At 39.3% G+C, this 17468-nt stretch overlaps 2 protein-coding genes and 1 long non-coding RNA gene across 3 annotated transcripts in view; all 3 read left to right on the top strand.

Annotated features, from left to right (window-relative positions):
- The first annotated feature begins 4665 nt into the window (after window positions 1-4665).
- fgfbp2b (fibroblast growth factor binding protein 2b) lies at window positions 4666-5430 on the top strand. The gene has a single exon (XM_072670751.1). It carries the CDS (start codon window positions 4666-4668, stop codon window positions 5428-5430), a length of 765 nt encoding a protein of 254 aa, XP_072526852.1.
- Window positions 5431-10023: 4593 nt separating this feature from the next.
- On the top strand, window positions 10024-11075 carry fgfbp1b (fibroblast growth factor binding protein 1b). Its single transcript, XM_072670636.1, has 2 exons — window positions 10024-10083; window positions 10408-11075. Exon 2 carries the CDS (start codon window positions 10442-10444, stop codon window positions 11069-11071), a length of 630 nt encoding a protein of 209 aa, XP_072526737.1. The 5' UTR covers window positions 10024-10083; window positions 10408-10441; the 3' UTR covers window positions 11072-11075.
- A 5989-nt stretch (window positions 11076-17064) lies between these two features.
- The window catches only part of LOC140547088 (uncharacterized), a 45646-nt gene continuing 45242 nt past the window's right edge, over window positions 17065-17468 (top strand). The window contains exon 1 of the long non-coding RNA XR_011978390.1: window positions 17065-17204. This is a non-coding gene — a long non-coding RNA (uncharacterized lncRNA). The remainder of the gene's footprint in view (window positions 17205-17468) is intronic.

A 17468-nucleotide genomic window follows, 5' to 3' on the forward strand; every position in this document is an offset into this window, starting at 1 on the left:
TACAGACAAAAGCAGTAAGGGTGGCTACAGGCAGTGTTTTAGTTTTTTTTATCATTTTAAACTTTAAAAAGAAAACTTATATCACTAACAAAGAATGTAAGCAACAAGGCAACACATTTACTTTCTTTCTGTAGGCCAACAAATGGTCCTCACTGATGTTGTTTCATTGACTTAAATTGTAATGAATTCTAACCAAACCCAAAATTCATAGATTCCGTATTTTATTCACTCAGATTGAACGTGGAAAAAACAACAACAGTGTATCCAACAAGAAGAAATAAAAAAACATGGTAGCACATAGAAATATTGATTCTACATGCTGTAACTTCTTTGGCGGCAGATTAAACCTGTCAGTTTCTAATCAGCAAGTGAAATGGCCACTAAGGGGCCTTCAGAAAAAAAGGTAAATGCTAGCTGGGCCAAAAAAACATGATTAAACGCCTGTGTCTGTGAATCTGCGAACATGTGACACTGAATTATGTGCGCAAAATCTGCAAACTGCACTTATGCTGTGATGCAGATATGATGTGCGTCTTTGCAGAAGTACCAATTTAGTCTTAAGGAGAATGCTTAAAACCCCAAGGAACTTTGTGAACACAGTATACATGTACAAACTATGCCCTATAAATAACACTCCAACATCCAGCAAATGGTTTATGTATTTAGCCTAAATCCACCCCTCTCAATTGGGTAGCCTTTTATTGGCCATACAACTGTATTACATAATACAATTGTGCATTTTCCACAACCTCTCAGTTCCAGATTGAGTAACTTGCATTCAGTTTGCACCATGTAAGTCATCAAATAAAAGTGTATACACACAAATAGTGCATTACATGTCTCTAAATCAAAAACTGTTTATATAAACAGTTCATGACTTGCAGAGCTGCAAGCTGTCATTTATTCATTTGCCATTCCAGCATTCCATGTGTGTGTATTCCCTATATGCACACTCAGCAGTGAAGTAAGGCATTGCCATATAAGAGAGAGATAATGTTTTCAGTGAGTGAGAAAGGCTCTGCAACACAATTAGTTTCACTAAATTCTCGACAGTTCTCTCGCACCACCATGTTTAATTGAACTTAATGTTGTAGTAGGCTGGGAGTTTTTGGCAGCGGGATGCCAGTCAAGTATGCTTGTTACATACATTTTGTATATTTTACTCTGTGTTCCCTGGGGCATTTTTAATTAAAGACAATGCACATATACTGTATACCAGATACACTGGAGATGTTGTATCTCAAAGTCAGGTAAATCATTGAAAGGGGACTGAAAGGTGACTGATGCTTAAGTAAACAAGGTTTTCTTTTCCCAAAAACCTACAACATGACAAGCTGTATAAACTGTCTGAGCAGAGATGCTGTGTCAAGCTGTGCGCTTTTGACCCTCACTGTGGTCTTGTTATCACTTCTGTTAAAGGTTTGTGTTTGTGAAGTGGAAAATAAACGTTAATGCACAGTGAGAGTTTCTGGACTATTTATTTTTCCTTGCTAAATATGTCCTGAGCGGTATGCAGTAATGTAGTGATTAGTTTATAACTAACATTGCTTTTATATATGCTTATAGAACAGTCATTTCTTCTTCGGCTGAAAATTCAGTGCTTAGATATAAATGTAGCATCAGTTAAGTTACTGTCAGACCCTCCTTATCGCGTCCTCCCTGGGGCGATCTCAAGTTGCTGCCCACAGGCCCAAATAAGGACTTCCGGTTCATTTACGACCATGTGTGTTAATTCAGTGACTTGGTTCATATTCATTTACGTTCATGTGTGTTTGGTTCAGTTCATTTGTGTTCAAGTGTGTTTTGGTTCGGTTGTTTACATTCCCCGTACTGTTAGAGGTGACATGACAGTTACAGGTTCCATTGCAACAAGCTTTTGGCATTTAACTTATGGGTGATGGCTGATTGCCCAGAGGCACCAAAGGTTAATTTTAAGGTTAAAATTAAATACATACATTCTGTAAATAAATTATTTTTTTAACTATTTGTTAACTTATATAACTTTAAATAATATTCCAGCTCTAAATATTTATTAAGCATCATTAAATTGCAACAAAGGTGCATTATATTATATACATACATATATACCAGATTTCTGTGATTTTGTAAATGAAGATGTTGGCACTTACACATTGAGAGGGTGGCTCGTTAAGGTTAGGTTAGGGTTACTCTTTATGTTTCACACATTGGCTGTTCGTCATAAGCACCACTCTTATGTACGCACAAAAATTTAAAAAATTGTCACAGTTTTAGTATCTAAACCTGAGTTCAAATAGAAAGTTGTTTGCTGCTGTTACGTTTTTGAAATTGAAACTTTGTCAGTAACCCTGTCTTAGTTAATGTCTTTTGTGAATGTAATATCTAGCCCAGCCGTGCCCTTGTCCTTGTCTGTGTGCATTTCTTCCATGTGTTTCATTGTTATTGTTTTGTTTCTTTGTCTCTTCCCATGTCTCCACATTAGCCTTTTGTCCACTCATCTGTCAAGTGCAGAGCCCTGTTAACTGTCTAGTCTCCTGTCCCATCTCCTGGACAGGCCTTTTGGCCGGTCAGCTTTCCAGTCTCTTGCCCTGTCCTGAGTTTCTTACTCTGTTCCATTCACATGTCCAGCACCCTGTCCAGTTACCCATTTGTTGCCTTGTTACTGTACTCCTCTGGGACAGCTCCATTGGTGGGTCAGCTCCATTGTAAATTAGGGGTTTCTGTAACCTTGCTCCTGTCTTTGTCTGTCTGTTTGTTACCCCTATGCGCTTTTGTTCTGTTTGCTTCTTTGCTCCTTCCATGTCTCCACCCCATCTCTACCTTGTCATTGGTGTTCCCACCTGTGTGTCATCTAAAGCCCTTACTCTTTCACAGCTGTTTCTAGTCTTACTTTTGTTATAGTGACCATTGGTCCGATCTTGCATGTTCCTCTGTATCAACCACTGTTTTTTTTTCATCTTGTTTTCCTTGTTTGTGTTTGTTTGGTTATTTGTTTTGTTTGTATAAATATAAATGGGGTCAAGAGATGATATGCAATCATTATTGTGATAAATCACTGGGAAAATCCACTAGTAAAGTAGTCAAATTCAAAATAACTACAATTAATTTTAGTTATTGTATATATTTGTAACATTTTTATTTATTTCTATTTAATTTGACTACTTACTACTTGGTCGAAGCATTTTGTCTGTCCCAGTTTACAAAGTTTGTAAACCTCAATACACTGAATTCATGAAACTACTACTACTTGCCATTTCACCCTATCCTTATCTCATTAATGCAGAGTATACCAGTTTAAACTTTTTATCACTATTTTGTGGCTGCAAAATAAACTATATATTTTTACACTTAGTCCTAAAAGTACCAGAGAAGACACAACTGTGTGCAACGTAATGTGTAGGCCTGTCAGAGTTGTGCGTTACAGCTGTATCCTGTGGATATTCAAACACACGCACACACACACGCTGAGAAACAGGAAGGTCTCAGAGGCTAGCCCCCAAATGTTCTACCGCAGTCTAACAAACCCTTCTTTTTAAGTATTTCTGTCCTTCTCACCCTCTTTCTCCTCATGCGCTGTTTTCATTGCAGACCCAACTCAATCAATAAAGAGCTCTATTGTCTGTGCTTGCTATATATATTGCTGAATGTACTGCACTGTACTTGCCTAATGTAGTTTATTAGCTTCAAATGTCATCTATTATACTAGCTAGTTTCTATGTTCAGCAAATATATGTTTATAAGGGTCCCTTTTACATTTCACCAGGTTTGTAAATAATTCTTCAATTACTATTTTAGCCCAGTCTGCTTTTTTTAATGCAAGGCAGCTAAGCAGAGCAGATTTACATATAAAGGCTCAGAAACATGCTAGTTTTATTCTAAAAGAGACTAATGCATAAGCTTGTGTGAAATGAATTGTGACTGTTTAAGGTGACGGTACTCTGTATGGTTAAGTTTATAATATGTGCCTTTCAGTAAAAAATATTGCATTGCACACGTCAGCTTGTGAAAATTATACACTTTAGTTAGGTCTATAGTGTCTGTGCACTGTACATTTAAAGCTTGCTTTGTTATTATACTTTACAAAATAACTTATGAAATATATATACATAGGATGAGCATGTGATACTGTTGTTGTTCAATGTCCCTTGCCTGGATAAAGGTACTCTATTGGTGGATTGCCTTGTAGAATATGGTATAAAAGAACGTATAAGCTGCTTAATAAGTTAAATAGGTTCCAGGTGAATTCCTCTGTTTAACATTTCATGTGGAAGCAAAAATTTACATCAATAGTCAATGGTTCACTTGTGTGAGCATGTACAATTACATAATGTCTGTGAGGGATAGTCACCATTAAGGGCTAACCAAACCTTAATCCACTTTCACATGTGCACATGCACACTCAAACACACGTCAGACATTAAAATAAACAGTCGCACACAAAACCAAGACACATCCTATGCAACACTCATCATATACACTCTCACACTTTGGCACACATAAGAGTAGCCCAAGCTAAACCACACCTCTTGCTGCTCTGGATCATCATAATCAGCTCTTGCAGCAGAGGTGTAGTGAGGTTACGAGCTTTGATCAATAGGCTTCTTTGTTGGAACGGTGCATATAAACCTGGCCCATACCTCCAACCCCCTCTGCACCTCCGTCCAGTGTCCCGTCTACTCCTGCATCATGAGTGCAACTTGCAGGGCCGCTCTGCTGCTGGCTTGCTGTGTTTGGGTGATTCATGCCCAGGCTCAGAGCAGCCACAGCGCCGGTAATCAAGAGAACAGCAACCAGGCCAATATACACGCCAATGAAAGCACCCACAGCCTGGCAAACACAAAGGTCAAGCAGCAACAACCTGAGCTTCAACAAAGAAACAGCCTCTGGGATGAGCCTATCCGCTTCAGTTCCAAAGCCAAAGACGCTTGCACGATGGTAATATCTAGCCAGGGAGACTTTACTAAGCTTCGGGTCTCCTGCAAGAACAAGGGCAAGTCCTACTGGTGCGACTTCATGGGAAAGCCCAACTTGTGCCGGCCTTACAACAAAAACCCGCGCCATTACTTCAACCAGGTCATGTGGGAGTTGCGCAAGTTCCAGAATCCCTGCCAGGGATTCCGGGTCTTTAAGCCCCAGATGTGCCGCTTAGCTGGGGATGAATCCCAGATGGTCTTCCACACCTCCTGGCCTAAGACATCCACCCCAGAACCAGCCCCAGCTCTGCAGGACCGCAGCCAGAACCAGCTGAAAACACCAGCAGCAGCACCGAAAGTGCTTTCCAAGCCAGCTAAACCAGCCATCAAACCTCTGCAACCCCGCAAGCCAACTAAAACCACCACGCCAAAACCCACGCCAGAAGCAGAGACCCAGGTTAACAAACTGGCAGAGGAGTACTGCTGGAGTGGCCTCCAGAACATCTGTGCCTATTTCATTGGTTGGTTTCAGAACTAAGTAACTACTTACACAGGTAAGTAACGATCAGAAAAGGACTGTTTCTAGCAAAATTTTAGGGTTTTGCAGTGTTCACTTTCTGAACATCATCCTTATAAAAAACTTGTAAGTTTATGTCCTGAGATTTTATTCCATCTAAATATGGATAAATCCTGTTTGTTATGTTCAAATATTCACACAGTGTAAATTGCAGCTGGGATTGCCAAAAAACAGCATAGGTTTTGTGATATGATAGTGGCATTTTTGACCTACATATGGTAAAAATCCGGAGTACTAGAAACACTACAGTTAAAATGAAAAATAACTTAAATAAATTTGATTTATTAAAACTTGAGTATGATGAGGAAAAGTATTTTCTACTTTCATTTACACACTTTACTCACTTACTTTTTCCATATGTGTATACATAGACATAGAAATGTTAGATAATATAATTAAATTAATATAATATCTGCATTGCTTATGTTAACACTATTAGCAATACCTAACAGACTGTAAAGGAATGCCATAAAGGCTTACATTCATAACTGAATTTAGCAAAAGTCATAGCTGAATTTAGCTATGTTGCATGCAGTCTAATTCATCGCAGATTTTCAATGAACTGACTGTTAAATGTTTCTCTTGCCCCCTCCCCCATCCTCTATGTCTAGGCCCACAGAATAAGAGACTTTTAGAGTCTTCTGGATGTCCAGCCAAGGCCATCCCCCTGGGACCTGGGCAACTGTGTGTGTGTTTGTACGTGTATGTTTGTATGTGTGTGTGTGTGTGTGTGTGTGTGTGTGTGTGTCAGCAGGGTTTGTTCTTCAAAGGTTCAGTTAGAAAATCTTGTCAATAAGCCCACTTTCCATCTCCTCCAGCTTGCAGGTTTCTGAAGTCACTTAAGCTACTGTAAATCGTCTCTTTTTGGTCTTATTTCAGTTTATGTATTTCAGTGTGTGGTATGTTATGCCAACGGAAAAAAACAAATTCATATTTTTCAAATTTGTGTGCACAGTGCAATAAACTGAAAGTCAGAGGAGCAACAGCTGCCTCTAAGCATTTTATAGATGATGTTTGTGGTGTGGTTTATGATTTTTCACAGCTGAAAATTGCTTCTCACTTTTCTATATTTGACAGCAGAAATCTTTTTAATGTAAATTTGTAATAAATCAACAGTTGACTTTCTCATTTGTCTTGTTTTTGTAAAAGTGGAACTTCATATTTAACTATACAGAGAAGTGTCATTTAATAAATATAAAGGTAAAGCAAAAACAATGAAATAAAATGATTTCTCTGTGACAACAATGTAAATTTCCTAAAATACACTATATAGACCTAAACTACTATTGACAAAAGTATTGGGACACCTGCTCATTCATTGTTTTTACCAAAATCAAGGGTGTTAAAAAGAGTTTATCCTGCTTTTGTTGGATTCATGTCTGTTTGTGACCAAGGAAGACTTTCTACTAGATTTGAAGCATTGCTGTGAGGATTTAGTTACATTCATGGATAAGAGCGTTAGCGAGGTCAGTATGTTGGATGATCATCACCCAGCCTCATCCCCAACTCCCCAATGCATCATCATTCAAGAGAAGGCAGTTCCACTGCTCCACAGCTCAAAGCTGCATTGCTTCATACTCCTCTAGCCCACACGTGGCATTAGGCATGGTGCCATAGATTCATGTTTATCTGATCCAAATACTTCTCTACAGGGACTAGACAAGCCATGTGTACTTGCACATCTGTGTCAGCAATGGGTGCAACTTAAAGTAGCTGACTGCAATCATTTGGATTTGGATACATTTGGATACATAGTGAATTTTTTTCTGTTTTTAATGGTAGAACGCCAATATAAGGTAGATACAAATAGTGGAAAGTAATACCTTAAAAAAAACAAAAAACAACTTATTTATATATAGTATCTACAGTATCTAAAAAAAAAAAGTTTTTTTGGTGTGGATGCAGGAGAGTTTTTCTTCTGACGTCTTTTCCATGAAGATTATTATCTTAGAGAGCAGTTGCTTAGAGGATCCCTTGGCTGCTAAATGTTGGGACAGTGTTTGAGGAGTCACAGTATTTTTAAATCTTTGAAGCAATTGGTGCAAATGATCCAATGCTACAACATTCTTCGGCAAGTCTAAATGCTGTATTTAGTTAAAAAATAATAAGCAACAAACTTTCTATTATAACAAACAAGTCTGCATATGTGTGTACTACACCAGCTCATATGTTTTTAGTCTGCTAAATAAATGACCACTAGGTGGCAACCACTACATATTTTACAAGAAGGGATTCAGCTCTAAATTCCAATCCAGAATAAGCTTTTTACATTCCGTCATACAGAATCAACTACAACACTTCATTTGGATTTGATTTATTGAACTTTGGCTCATGACAACAGTGGAACCCCATTTCGTGCTATGTAACCGCTGTGCAGCAGCCATGGTCTGAAAGTTAGAGACACTGCCTTATGATAGGAAATGACTGAAGTGCCCCTGAGCAAGGCACCTAACCCCTACTTTGTTGCATACATTGGACACCACAGCTAGGACTGCCCACTGCTTCAGGCACTCACTGTCCCCTTAGTGTGTGTGTGGCCTCATGTATATGTGTGTGTTCACTACAAGGATGGATTAAAGGCAGAGATCGAATTCCTATGTGTGCAACACAGCAGGTGATTCATCTTCTTGGTTGGTTCATCTTCTTCTCCTTCCTTTTCTAAATGGTTCTCTAAGAACCATATACAAGTGTTTTTTCTTACAAAGAATCATTTAACCTAGTAAAGACCATTTAACACAAGAAACCCTTGAAGAACATCCTTTTTAACATCCCTTCCTCCAACATACTCTGGCTTATGCAACAGGGTGGGCGCGCTAATTTGCATACAGTGGAAACCTGCTGAAGGTTTTTGCTGAGTTGTGAAATCGCAAAGCAGCTTCCTTTCTACATGAATAAAGTGCAGTAAGTTACAAGTGTCTTACAAGTGGATTCAGACCGTCACTGGTTCTTTACACCCATTCACAGACCTCAAGCCAGTTGCCGGGGTAACTGTACAGATTCATCATAATAACATACATCATAAGAACAGTAAATATAAACATACTTCTCAAGCAAGCAACAATCCACCTGAAACAACTTTAAAAACACATTGGTCATGCTGGTTAACAAAGTTTGTCAAGCTTGGTCATACTGGTGGTCCCCCTTGGTCAAATTGATCATGCTTATAGACCTTCAAACTCAAACCAAAATATGCATAACTAAGCTGTTCACCCAGCTTGAGTTGGACATGCCGGATTTTCAGCGGGGTTGAAAACCAAACCCAACCAAACATAATGTATATCAATCTAAACACTGGGCCCTTGATCACCCTTAGATCAAGATGCCTTGTTTGTAGATGACTTCATTGTGTGCTCTGCCTCTTATTGCTAAGTGGGTAACACTGCTGACACCCACTGAAGAAGCTTTTTATAAATGCTGTAATGTTTACTAACTGGTATTTAATTGAATATGAGGCTATGAGCCTTACATCACCAGAAGTTCTCTGAAATGACGAATTATGCTTCTCCATCTGGCAATCCGATGGACGAGTCTGGGTTTGGTGGTTGTCAGAAAAACGATACTTGTCTGACTGCATTGTGCCAAGTGTAAAGTTTGGTAGAGGGGGGATTATGGTGTGGGGTTGTTTTTCAGGAATTGGGTTCAGCCACTTAGTTCCAGTGAAATGATCTCTCAATGTTTCAGCATACCAAGAGATTTTAGTCAATTTCATGCTCCCAACTTTGCGGGAACAGTTTGGGGATGGCCCCTCCTGTTCCAACATGACTGCGCACCAGTGCACAAAGCAAGGTCCATAAAGACCTGGTAAGCGAACCTTGTGGAAAGCCTTCCCAGAACATTTGATATATATTTGTTATAGCTGCCAATGGTGACCCGACATCATATTAAACCCTGAAGGTTTGTGTGAGTGTGTGTTTGGCAATTATCTTAATTTGGTGATATGATCAGTCAGGATGAAAGCCAAAAAAGAAAGGTGGATATTAGGAGCTACTTTACAAGTCAAAGAAAAGAAATCTCAGTTGCTAAAATGCAGAGTCAGCAATACTTACGTATTACTTACGTAATACTTACGTAATACTTACGTAAAGCCATACGTGTTTTGCTCACTGTTCATTTGGCAGCATCAGTGTTATATTTTGTCAAGTGACAGAAACAACCTGACCGTGTGATAGCTCAGATTGTGGAGTGGCAGGTGGAGAGGCAGGGTCACAGGTACAGTCGAGTAATGACCTGGTGATATGTTGGTATTGAGATTCAGTTTTGTGACTGGTCTTGTCTCTTCTCTCACTGTTCATAAGGCATGCATTAATGTGTTATTTTATTAGGTGAACACAAAGTATGTGTTATCTATAAATAAATGCTTTAGTTATGGTTTCATATTCACAATTACAAAAAGCTTTAGCTTCCAGGGGGTTCCCATGGGCCAAAACATTCTTGTCCAAAATGATAATTTCCCACCCCTGGTTGTCCTGCGTGGTGTGTTTGTATGTGCGTTTGAGCACGAAGTATCTGGGTATTCAGTGGGAGGTGGGTGTGTCACTGGCAGTATATATGAGGGGCAGATTGAGGAGCGCGCTGTAAAGACTGGATTGGGAGCGTTACAGGCATCTTTTGCTGGTAAGTAATAAATATGAGGATGAATTTAAAATTTAGCGCGGGAGAGGTATTTCCTCCAGTGAAAACAATCAGCTGACTATTTCCACCATTGAAATCAGAAAATCACTACCTTATTTACATTGTGAAAACAGTGGAAATGTTAAATACACAACACAGCAAAACTCAATCAGTATAAATCCAAATCAAACTACAAAGAGCTGTTTATTGAAATAGAATATATTGTAACAAAAAAATAAAAACAAATGTACGCGTTTTTCCTCAGATTATATTTCTCAAGCAAAATCATGTTTCCGTGCTGTACAATGGTTAATTATTTATGATTAGTTATTTCAGAACGGCGCGTGCGTGTGAGATACAGATGTGGCAGCTTGGATGTCTTGGGCTGTTGTTACTGCTGCTGATTGGCGAGGGCGCGAGAGCGCGCAGTGGAGGAAAAAAGCGGGAAAGTGGCGTAATCGTGAGCACGCGCACCGGAAACTGGAGCATCTTCGAGGGCAGATTTACGGCGCAGGACGGCTCCCGGTGCACGTGGACGGCAAACGGAGAGAAGACGTTCTTTCTCCGCGTCGCTTGCGAGCCTAAACGCCGGACCCACGCGCTCGGCAGATTTTCGTGCCAGTACGTGGGCGAGCCTGCGGCTTGCGCGTCTTACAGCGGCGGCGCGCGCCGCTACTGGAGGCAGGTCGCACGCGCTCTCGCGAAGCAAACGCAGCTGTGTGCTGACGAGCGCGCCGTGTTGCGGGTGGGGATGTGCGCGCACGCACCACCAGCCGCGCACTTCAGACTCGAGAGACCGAAGAAAGAAGAGGCAGTAGCGAAAACAACGACAACAGTGAAAACCACGGTGGAGCTTTTAGGGAGCTCCGCCGCGCCGGAGTGCACAGGGAGCGCAGATCACCGCAAGCTCGCCGAGGAGAAGTGTGGAGAGACGTGGGCGAGCTTTTGTAGGTTCATGTTTACCATAGTACAGAGTGAAGGAGACTGCTGAGGGGGCGGTGGAGGTGATAGTGTGATAAATACACTCACACAGTAAAGCTTTCTAGTGTTGAATGAGCTCGAATGGTGCAGAATTAATGAGTTAGCTGAATTAGTGATAAGCTACCAAAGGTGGCCAGAGCTGTTTCGGAGGCATGAGGGGGACATGCTCAATATTTGGGAGCTGGTATAAATGTAATGGTTAATCTGTGTAAATACTCCTAATGCCTGAGACACTTATTTACTATATTTACTAAAATATATGCATTGATTTCTCCATACTAGAATAGAATTCTAGAACAGAATTAAGTTTATATACAAGAACAGAGGAAAGCAGATCCAACGTTGTGATTTAAGCTAAAGTTTTGAACACATCAAATGTCGAGTCCTTTTGAGATTAGAAAGTATTTGCGAAGAACGATAAAATTTTGTTCGAGAAATGTTATGCCTTGTAGTGGACTCAGCCCAGAACGGTGTTGATATAACTCCAGAAAGATATTTTGAATGTCTTAGCGTGTAAACTTTTTTTTAAAAGAGTAAATAAGGTAAATATTCTGATTCAGCTGTTCAATCTTTTGTTCTCCCCACATTATTAAAACATAAATATGTGTAAAATAAATGTATAAAAATGTTTTAATTCGTCTGTGTGTGTGTGTGTGTGTGTGTGTGTGTGTGTGTGTGTGTCACTGAATTTGAATGTCATGATTTCCTCACAAAAATATGGTAAAAGATCTAGTAGCAAAATACAAGCATACTTGTACTTACTGAATGGCTGGACATTCAGGAATATATTATTATTATTATTAGTAGTAGTAGTGGTGGTAGGTGTTATTTTTATTAATAATAACATAAATAATAATAATAATAATAATAATAATAATAATAATAATAATAATCTAAGACACTTGAAGCTAATAATTAATTGTATTTGAGACAGGTCTGCCCCTGTAGCAGAAAAAAACATGTGGCAAGGTCATGTTTAGGCTATTGGGGTCTCTAAAACCTATTGTGTAAGACGCATGTGTTAAACTCATGCACTAAAGATGTCACTAAAAGGTTGAAAAGGTGTCAGAAAAAGTGATAGAGGAGAGAACAAGATATTTTACTGTTTTGCTCTCAGAACAGGCTCAGTTCATGTTATGTAGAATAGATAATGTGAAGGTAGTCTGTCATAGATCGATGAGGAAAAGTGAAAAGACAGTCTGAGAGTAGGGTCATTTTTAAAGTATTGATGTATAGTGAACAGTCTTACTGTACACTCTGAATGCAACATGTTACTGTAGCTCTGTAAAGCATCATGGTCAAAATTCAGTAGTGAGTGAATTCTACAGTAAACATATTTTATCCTGTAAATAACAATAGGGTCATTTTGAGCAGGATTTGTTTTTAGCATTTTTTTTTTTTTTTGCCAATAGTACATTTTCAGTTATTTCCAACTCGGATACTAGTTTACATTGTCCTGCAGACGTTTTTATATCCTCCATAACTATTTCTAAACACAGAAATTAAGTAAGATTATATGTACACAGAGAAAGGCATCCAGTCTTTCAGATAAACAGATATAAGCTAGTGGTCTGTTCCTCAGCTTGCTATAGTTACTAGCTAAGCCTTTTTTAGCTCATATCTTTCAGCTTGTAAACAGTCAGTCTGTGAAGATGCAGTAAATTGACACCAAGCGTGAAAAGTGCCATTATTAGCTTTAATTTATACAGGTAGAGAGTAATAAGGAACTCGACTTTCACTGCATGGTACTGCATTTCTACATAATACTAGCTACACTGCACTGTGAGAGAGACACACCTTCCTAGCTCGTATGCTAGTGTACATAGAATTACCAAAATGAACATGACATTTTTTAGATTGTGATCTGGTGCCATTTAGTTGATTACATCATCAGTTCAGTGTTGGAGTAACATTACTGGATCAACGTCTGTGTGTGCCTCTGTATCTGCCTGTGCAATAACTAGCACTAGCTAGCTCTATTTGGCTCTATAACAAAATTGATTTAGTACTTATGTATTAAAAACATTTTTGAAAAATTTTAAAATTATACCATAAATATTTTTTGTGACTTTTTGTGTCTTTATTTTAAAATTTATTAGAGTAGTGTAGTGACTGTAACTGGTCGGTGTGTGAATGCAGTCTTATGCAAAAATATATAAAGATAAACAGTAAGTTGCATATTCTAACAGTAATGTAATGTTTTTAATACATACTGGAATTAGTTTCGAGAGTGGCCTACTTTGGAATATGTTTGTTAAAACATATTTAAAAGAACTGCAGAATTCTGGAAAAAGGTCTGGTGGTGAAAAGACCAAGACTAACCTGTATCACAGTGATGATAAGAGCAAAGTGTTGACTGGCCACAATCCAAAGTATACCACCTTATCTGAAAACGTGGTGGGGTGTCATGGCCTAGGCATGTATGGCTGCCACAGCTAGTGGCGCACTTATCCTTACTGATGACATAACTCCTGAAGGTAGTAGCACATTCAGAGGTGTACAGGAACATTTTATCTTCTCTAGTTCTAGACTCCAGACTCCAGACTCACTGGGCCGTGCATTTTACATCAAGATAATGATCCAAAACATACTGCTCAGGCAACACAGGTGTTTTTTCACAAAGAAAAAAACAGTCACCCAAAATAAATTGAATTGAATGTTTATAAATTATGTGAATATAATAAAGTGGCAAAGTGGCAATAACTGTGATCACAGACTTATGAATTACAGACTTCAAGAGATATGCCAAAAAGTACTTGACTGCTTTAATGTACCTATCATTGCTATGTCCCAAACATTATGGGGCCCTGCAATTAAAGGAGACTGCGTAAAAGTGTAAGTTCAAGTTAATCACTAGCTGTATGCAAATGCTTTAATTATGCTCTGATTGGTTTGATTTAAATTGATAAACTGTGGAGCAGAGGAGCATTTCAAGGACACACACACTCACACACCAACAGTTAGAAGATTGTCGATTAGAAATATGTTGCAGTCACATGCACTCACAGCCACACAACCATGACAGACTGTTCTTGTCCACTGTCACAGTGTGATAGCAAGATACAGAAACCATGCATTCAAAACAAGAGGGTGTGGGTGTGTGTGTGTGCATTGGGGGGTGGGTATGCCGGTAAACCTCACCTGATTCTTTTCATACCTGTGTGGTTTTGCCCTTCACAGCCCCACACATTATGTTTCTTGAGGCCACTGGTGGTTTGGATTCACTGAACCGTTGAAAAGCTCAGTACACTGTTTTTGCTTCTGATCAGTTTACTAAACTGTTCTTTGATACACATTATGTTTTATTTATGTTTCTCATTTTTAGCTTCACTATTTTAGCTATTTTTGCCTGCTTTATTGGTATCAAAGGAACATAATGCAAGTATTGTGTTACCAGTCATTCAGAGTGGAATGGTGTGAAATGGGGTAATGAAATGAGCCTTAATTACTCATATTTCATTGCTGAAAGGAACCAGTAGCTGCAAAGTCATTATATAGCCATTATATTTACTATCCAAAAACACCAGCTCAACCAGTATACATGTAAATATCTTAAAAATGTAAAGGCCAGTTACTGTGAGTCTGGTACACCCTCATGTGTTTCAACGTTTCAAAAAGTTCTTTAGACAACAATTTATACAATTATAAAATGATAAAAGTTATAATAAAATTAATATCCAGATGTTTTTAAAGTGATCAGATCTTGAAGCGACAGAACAAATTAAAGTATATGATTTATCATTGTTCCCAAAGATATTGTATACCATCTGGTGTAGGTTATTGTACATATTATGACTGAATAAAAAAAAAAAACGTTCCAGACTTCCCAGACAGTGCTGGGTATTTGTATGAGTGTTTCATTCACGTGAACGTTCATGTTCCTACATGCTTATCAGTTGCACCTGGGCTCACAGGCAGAAAAAAGATTTCCAGAAGGGAAGTGGGCTTAATGCCCCCCCCCCCCCCCAACACACACACCCAACCAACACATACATGGCAGGTGCTTTACTATTTGCAAAGCATATATAAATGAATGTAGTCTGACAATAGCATTCAACAAACAATAGCAATACAGTGATAGAATAAAAACATGAACATGTTCACACATAACATGGCTTGCATTACTGTAATGCCCTTCTGGTTGGAAGCTGCTAGAGTACTCACTAGGGGTTTGGAAATTTGACCATATTAGTCCTGTTCTTTCGTCTCTGCACTGGTTAGCAGCTACATTCCGCATTGATTATAAAATTCTCCTTCTGACTTGTAAGTCACTAAATGGTTTGGCCCCACAGTATCTTGGGAAATGTCTTAAACCCTACCAACCATCACGTACACTTTGTTCGCAGGATGCTGGCCTTCTGTTAGTTACTTACTTTAGAAGAATCAACCCTGAGGAAAGACGTTTCTCTCATAAAGCCCCCCAACTCTAACCTTTGAACTCTTATTTCACTCATGTTTTTCATCTTCTATGGCTTTATGGCACATTTGCCACTCTTGATTCAGTATTGTTGTTTTATTCCTGTTTTGCTTTTTATTGTGCTATCCGGTATTTTGAGTAGAGGAGGATGGGTCCCCGTTTTGAGTCAGGGTTCCTCTCAAGGTTTCTTCCTCTGGATCTGAGAAAGATTTTCCTTGTCACTGTCACCACTGGCTTGTTCAAAAGAGGCTTGAGCTTAAATCTTTGTACAGCTTTGAGACACCATTAAATGTGAAAAGCACTATATAAATACATTTCAAATGAATTGAATTGAATGGCAAGCAATGAGACTTACAAACTGTTGTTCTTCATCTTTACAAATGTAATTAATCATTTAATTAATTATGACGTTATTCTCTCTCCCCCACATACATGCACACAAAAACAATGAATGTGCATTGTTCTGGAGGTACAGAAGTTTCATCTGCATTATTCTGCCTTGTGGCTTGAGATGGCGTGACCCTCCCACCCCTTAATTCACAGACGTTCATTGGCCAAGCCCCTGTCCTATGCCCACACCTATTTTTTAAAACATCTGCCCCTTTGTCCTTTCCACTGGTCTACACATCTACATATTACTTGCACACAGTGGCAAATTAGGTCAAACATATTCTTGTCACACAAGCACAAACGAACACATGCATGGTGGCACACACCCTTAAATTTAAAAGGCATGGACAAAAAAACATACTCAAAATATACCTTACAAAATCACTCTTTACAATCACTCAAAATAGTTTTTAAGGTTTCATGTTTAAAATGGTTCTATATAACACAATAAAGGGATTCCACTGTGACAGAGAACCATTTTTCATAATGTGTAGTAGCAGCCACCTTAAAGCCTATATATTTTCCCCCATTTTTGTGTCATATAGTGTCAAACTACCAAACTGCCAGTTGGACAATTTCTAATTTCCCTTCTTTATAAATCCTCTGACTATTTAAACCTTGCACTAACACTTGTTTAAAAGATCAGAAAATAAAGCAATCAGTGCCCACACTTCAGGTGAAGGCTTCGAAAACATAACGGTTTAGGCGATGGTATGATGGTAGCAGCAGAATGAAGTCTTCAGAAACATTGTTTGCCAATTTACAAAGAAATGCATCCGGTTGAATCCAAAGGAACTTAAGACAATGGCTTAATGCAGTTATTGCAAGAAAATTATATTTATATTTTAATTATATTTATATTTTTAGTTTACTTTTATTTTTAGTCTGTTCTGTTTACCACCCAACAATATCCAGCCAAGGGAAGCTCTGTGGGAAGAGACTGATACTGATGATGGGCTGAAGAAGGAATAACAAGAAGAGCTTGTAAAGTGGAGCTTCCTGTTTCAAGTGTTTTGGCTAGTTGTCACGCCCGCGCCGCCGTGGCTGCCCCAGGGGCGGTCTCGGGCCGCGGCTCACAGGCGATCAAGAACTCCCTATCACGGTCATGTCATGGACTCCAATGTTGAAGAGGACTTTTATGTTGACAGTCATGTTTTGTTCTTGCTTCACTGTTCAGTTTGAGTCACTGTGTTTGTCTTCACGTTCTGTTGATGTGTTACATCTGTGGGCTGGTGCGTTCACACATAACATGGCTTGAACTCTCCTCGCTTCGGTTGTGAAGCTCTCGTCAAGGAAGTCAGCTCTGGTGCGCGCTCTAGTTATCGCCTGTGTTCTGGTAAGCTATCCCCGTCATTATCTCGGTTCTGTTGTTTGGGTTCGGCAGCGGATCCCTCAGCTCCGGAGGTCCAGTAAGTCTCAGAAGCGCCTGACCCGCGCTGTCTCTGTTTCACGGTTTTCCCCAGGTACTGTCTGTAGGTTTAGGTTTTCCGTATCGTTCTGGCTCAGCCCTGGCATGCTAGCCTAGACCTCGTCCCTCACCAGCCACAGGTGTGCTCTTCTGTTTGCCCAGTTTGGTTGTCACGTTAACCCTGTTAGTCTG

The sequence above is a fragment of the Salminus brasiliensis genome, chromosome 24, assembly GCF_030463535.1.
Source record: "Salminus brasiliensis chromosome 24, fSalBra1.hap2, whole genome shotgun sequence".
Lineage (NCBI taxonomy): Eukaryota > Metazoa > Chordata > Actinopteri > Characiformes > Bryconidae > Salminus > Salminus brasiliensis.